General features: G+C 57.2%; 1 protein-coding gene across 1 annotated transcript; it reads left to right on the forward strand.

The window, feature by feature from the left end:
• Positions 1–4,166: 4,166 nt before the first annotated feature.
• Positions 4,167–5,081, forward strand: LOC147600898 (inositol 1,4,5-trisphosphate receptor-interacting protein-like 1). The gene is made up of 2 exons (XM_086747771.1): positions 4,167–4,399; positions 4,475–5,081. The coding sequence occupies exons 1-2, from the start codon at positions 4,167–4,169 to the stop codon at positions 5,079–5,081; spliced, it is 840 nt and encodes a 279-aa protein (XP_086603897.1).
• Positions 5,082–5,342: the final 261 nt, after the last annotated feature.

The following is a 5,342-nucleotide window of genomic DNA, read 5'->3' on the forward strand; positions in this document are numbered from 1 at the left end:
AGGCACATGGAGCAAAGTTTTGACTAGGAGGTTCTTGGCGTGTGTGGAAGATAAGTTCCTGTCACAGTTGGTTGGGGAGCCAAGGAGAAAAGGCGTTGTTCTGCACCTGTGGTTTGCAAACAGAGGAGGAGTTGTGGGTGATGTTGCGCCTGGAGGTCATCTTGGTCAGAATGGTCATGAAATGGCAGTTTTTGATACCGAGAGAACGAAGGAGGGGTGTTAGCAGAAGTTCCACTTTTGACTTCTGGAGGGCAGACTTTGTCCTGTGTAAGGGCCTGGTTGAGAGAGTCCCTTGGGAGGCAGTCCTGAAGGGCAAAGGAGTCCCAGAAGGCCGGTCATTCTTCAAGAAGGAAATGTGAAAGGTGCAGGAGCAGGCCATCCCCATCTGCTGAAAGAGGAGCCGGTGCAGAAGAAGAGGGCCCTGGCTGACCAGAGAGCTTTGGCTGGAACTCAGGAAAAGAAAGAGGTTATGAACTTTGGGAGAAGTGGCAGGCAACTCGGGAGGACTACAAGGATGCCATGAGGTTATGCAGGGAGAAAATTAGAAGGGCCAAAGCCCAACTGGAACTTAATCTGACGACTGCCATAACAGGCAATAAAAACAACAAAAGGAGGGCTAAGGAGAATCTCCATCCTTGCTTGGATGTGGGGCAAAAGTTAGCGAGAAAGGCTGAGGAAAAGGCTGAGGTACTTAATGCCTTCTTTGCCACAGGCTTTAACAGGAAGACCAGTTGTTCTCCAGGTACTCGGCCCCCTGCGCTGGAAGATGAGAATGGGGAGCAGAATGAAGCCCCCGTAATCCAAGGAGAAATGGTTAGCGACCTGCTGTTTCCCTTAGACACACACAAGTCCATGGGGCCAGATGGGATCTGAGATTATGAAAAGTGACACCTATCTACAAGAAGGGCCAGAAGAAGGATCTGGCGAGCTACAGCCTGACCTCGGTGCGGGGGAAAGTGATGGACCAGATAAGCCTCCCCCCTTCTCCTGCTGGCCTCCAGCTCCAAGCAGCTCGTGCCCCACTGCCCTAGTTCCATGCTCCCTCCCACCCAGACCTGCTGAGACCTCTTTTCTCCCACCTCCCCCAGGCCATGGCTGTGGCAATCGCCCTCATGTGAGCTGCACTGGCCAGCCAGCACGGGCTGAAGTGCAACCACCAGACAGATGTGGCCACAGCTGAGAGGATGCAGCAGCGTGAGGAGCAGCTGCATAGGAGCTGACTCGGCTGCTGCAGGAGTTTGAGCGGAGGACGTACGCGTGCCAAGCCACGTTCCTTTCTGTGTTGCAGCAGTGGCCATTTTGTACCATTGCAGGAGCCACGGTCCTGTTTGCTGAGGTCTGCTGGGTGGCCCAGGAAGTGAAGCTTGCCTCTGACTTCGTTTAACCCCAGTCAGCAGTCAGGTACCACGCAGCCGCACTCATCCTGCCTCTCCTCAGTGGGGTTTGGGAGAGAATCGGGAAGAAAGGAGAACTCGTGGGTTGAGATGAAGACAGTTTACTAGGAGAGCAGAGGAAGATGATAATGATAACAAAATATAGGGATACTAAAATGCACAAAACGAATGATGCCCAATTTTTGGCCACCTGACGACCCCCAGATATGCAAGTTTTTCCCCTCTTTGGGCTCAATCAGATAATAACAATTGCTGCAAAGAGTTTATAGAGTGATATCAGGAAAAATTTCATCACTGAAAGTGTTGTCAAGCATTGGAACAGGCTGCCCTGTGGTGGCATCACCATCTCTGTGAGGGATTTCAGTGATGGTCCAGGTAAGGCTACTGTGGGAAATTACAAGCCTAAGAGTGCGGGTTGTGGAATACCACAGTGTCCCAACTACGGACCACGCGGTGCCATGTGTGAGGGATTTCAGTGCTGGCCCGTGTAGGGCCACTGTGGGAAATCACAAGCTGCACACAGCTGTGAGAATGCGACCTTGGAGAGGGGAGCTAGGAGGGCTGTTATCTCGGAGAGGGGAGCTAGGAGGGCTGTTATTGAGCAGTGTGTTGCTGCTATCCGGGAGCCGCTGTTAGCCAGCAGGACACGCACTTGGCAGGCCTTGCTGCGTGCGCTGGCCACGCGTGCACCAACACCTGGTCAGTACTCTGCCACTGAATCTGCTGAGGGGATAAACAGAGGCGGCTCGGAGCGGAGGAGAGAGAAAGGACCCAGAGCACTCTACGAACAACAGGGGACGCCCTGAAGGTGCTGCGCCTACCTCCCTTCTCTGCTCTGACCCCGCTGATCATCACCCTCCTGCTCAGCGGTGTCTCCGGCGTAGTCAGATGGGTAAGACTCTCACAAAAAATACGCTGGTAACGGCTGATGCTAGGAACTGTAACTGCTTATGCTGGTAACTGCTTATGCAAGGCTATAGTGGAGCCATAAATACTGTTGCGTTTTTAAAATATCATATGCTGGGTGAACTTTGTGCATAGGAATCCTACGAACCAGTTACACCATCCTTGGAGGTACTTAAAAGACACGTAGACATGGCGCTCAGGGACATGGTCTAGTGGTGGACTTGGCAGTGTTAGGTTTACAGTTGGACTTGATGATCTTAAGGGTCTTTTCTAATGTAAATGATTTGATGAGTCTATGTTCCCTCCACCTGAGACCTCAGGTCCCCAGCACCTCCACAAGAGAGACTTAACATGGAAAGGGACTTGAGGGCACGCTCCCGCTTAGTGACCTTTTTGCCTCCCGGTGGCTTTGGACAGGAGGCACATGGGATGTAGGATTCTGCACACGCTGAACCGACAGAAACACGGCATCCGTGTCAGTCTTGGCACATATGCAGCAGGGCTAAAGGAAGCTCTTGAGGGTGCTGGGTGTCAAGGCATGCACTCATGCAGTACAGACAACATTTCTGGGAGGCACGATCTGCAGCAGAGCACTACAGCACGGTGTACAGGGGGGTCTCCTGAACCGGGGAAAGCTCAGGGGAGCGGAGAGATGTGGGCCCCAGCATGGCCTCTGCAGCCCCCTCGCTTGCCCTTGCAGGGGGCAAGTTGGTAGCCAGAGAGAGGAGCCACAAGATCTTTTCCACTTGCGCCAGGGACACGCTGTGCGTTTCGCTTGATGGTCCAGGTTCTCAAGGCAAATGCTGCCCCAGCAGAAGCAGTCCAAGAGGAGAGGAGGGAGGAGGAGTCTGTCTCTGCCAAAGGGCTAGCAGCACTTCTTTTCAAGACAACTGGGAGTGAGACGCGCGGGCCGAGAAAACTTTGCACCTCTCTACGTAAGTGAGGGCCATCCACCTACAGTCCCCGTTTTCTTGCAGTTCCGGATCTGGGGGGCGTCTGCCCGCTTTGTCAAGAGAGTCTCTGTGAGTTCGCTCCTGCCGGATGGGTTTGTACTGGGTGTGACGGCCAGGAGCCACTGAGCTGGGTGGTGGGGACAAAAGGTGGGGCTGGCGGTCTGGGTGATGCTGTTCTGGTGGCTGTGACAGCACAGAGGACGGGCCACAATGGGACCTGTCTCCAGGGGCATCACCAGGTGGCCACACTGCAGTTTCACTTGGGCGACGGGTGCGTGCAGCATGCAGGGGGAAGGCTGGGCCAAATGGGGGACGGGACAGAGGGCCAGGGGGTTTCTAACCCTGAGCGAGAGGCGAGCCCCACAGGCTGGTACCACAGGGTACCACCCTCGGGGCTGGGGAGAGAGGTGCTAGGGGCTCCCTGTGGTGGTAGGTGCAAGAGAGGCTCTGAGGATGCGTCGGGACGCTGTTGTGTGGCAGCGATGGGGCCTCAGGAGGCTCCGCTCTGGTGTCCCTTGCCCTTTCACGGGGCACAGCCCAGCCAGGGGCTGGTCATCAGGGCGGCTTGGGCAGGACGGGCCCCATGCTGGCTCCAGCCAGGGCCCGCGGCCCCTTCAAGCCTGTTGCCAGCAGTGCCCAAACGCTGTGTGGGAAGAGCCTGTGGCTCCCATCCCTGCAGTGCTTGCAAACCCTGCCCTTGTTCCCTCCCACCTCTCCTACGGGCCCCCAGCTCCAGGCAGCTCCTGCACCACTGCCCCGGTCCCGTGCTCCCTGCCACCCAGCCCTGCTGAGCCCCTTTTTCTCCTGCCTCCTCCAGGCCATGGCTGCCGGACTTGGCCTCCTCGTGATTGTGCTGGCCATCCAGCATGGGCTGAAGGGCCATCATCAGATAGATGTGGCCACGGCCCAGCGGATGCAGCAGCGTGAGGAGCATCTGCGTGAGAAGATGATTCAGCTGCTGGAGGAGATGGAGCAGAGCAACTCCACGTGGGAAGACTGGCTCCTCCGGTCTGTGTTGCAGCACCGGCTGCTTTTGACCATGGCAGGAGCCGTGGTCCTGCTCGCTGAGATCTGCTGGCTGGACAGGGAAGTGAACTTTGCCTCTGTCAGCTGCAGTGAGCAGGACAGCTCCAGCAGCGAGGAGGCGGAGGAGAAGGAGGAAGATGAGGAGGAGGAGGAAGACCTCAGTGGTGTCAAGTCTTTGGCTTGTGCATCGCCAGTGCAGGGCCTGCCTGAGACGTGCAAGGTGCTGAAGAAGCTGGTGGGCGACCTCCTCGATATATGCCAAGTGGTTTCCAAGAGGACTTTGATGCCACAGATGCAGCCAGCCGTTGGGATGGATGACAGCTATGAAACCTGGCGCATCCAGGAGGACAGCATCTCCTACCGCCTGCTGGTGTTCCTGCGGCCACCCCCCGGGCACTCTTTCAGCCTGGAGCCGGCCACCACGGGGCAGCTGCCAGCAAGGCACTGCAGCGTGCGTGTGGGGCTGGAGTGCATGTGCTGGAGGGAGCAGCTGCTGGGGGACAGTTTGTGCTTTCTCCACCATCCCGAGGACAAGCTGCGGACGGATCGGAGCTCGTACCTCCTGCGTACCCTCTGCACGTGCTCCTACTTAGACGTGGAGAAGATCGCCTGCTGGGCCCAAGGGCTGGTGAGATCAGCCTGGCTGCTTTTTCCTCAGTCGCACGACTGCCAGCTCATGGTGCTGCCCTCCTCCCACTCCTGCAGGTTCCAGCTGACAAGCCCCTCCAAGATGAACATCTGCACTGAGATGACTTTTGCAGTGCAGCAAGGCAGCTCAGTGTCCTACCTGAGCCTGGAGTAGGCAGAGGCCGCCTTCACCAGCAGCACAGCGCGGCCGGAGAGCTGCGCTGCTGTCGAGGTGCAGCTTTTCAGACCGAGGGCGAGGCCACCCAGCAGGACAATTTGCACGTCCCAGGTCTGCAGCTCTGCGCCCACGTGCTGGTGGCCCCAGGCTTCTCCAGCCGTGCCTGTGACCCTGAGGACCTGCTTTCCTCTCAGACGGACGGGGCCCGGGCGACAGTTTCGCACACTGGGCCAGGCTGATCGCAGAGACTGCCTGGGG

This window comes from Chlamydotis macqueenii, chromosome 4, assembly GCF_036417535.1.
Source record: "Chlamydotis macqueenii isolate bChlMac1 chromosome 4, bChlMac1.mat, whole genome shotgun sequence".
NCBI classification, from domain to species: domain Eukaryota; kingdom Metazoa; phylum Chordata; class Aves; order Otidiformes; family Otididae; genus Chlamydotis; species Chlamydotis macqueenii.

What these genes read in the sequence shown, in the direction of transcription:
- LOC147600898 (XM_086747771.1), top strand. Translation starts at nt 4,167, where the DNA reads ATGCAGCAGCGTGAGGAGCATCTGCGTGAGAAGATGATTCAGCTGCTG. An exon ending in AGCTCCAGCAGCGAGGAGGC is followed by an intron (nt 4,400 to 4,474) that starts GGAGGAGAAGGA and finishes TGCATCGCCAGT; the next exon opens with GCAGGGCCTGCCTGAGACGT.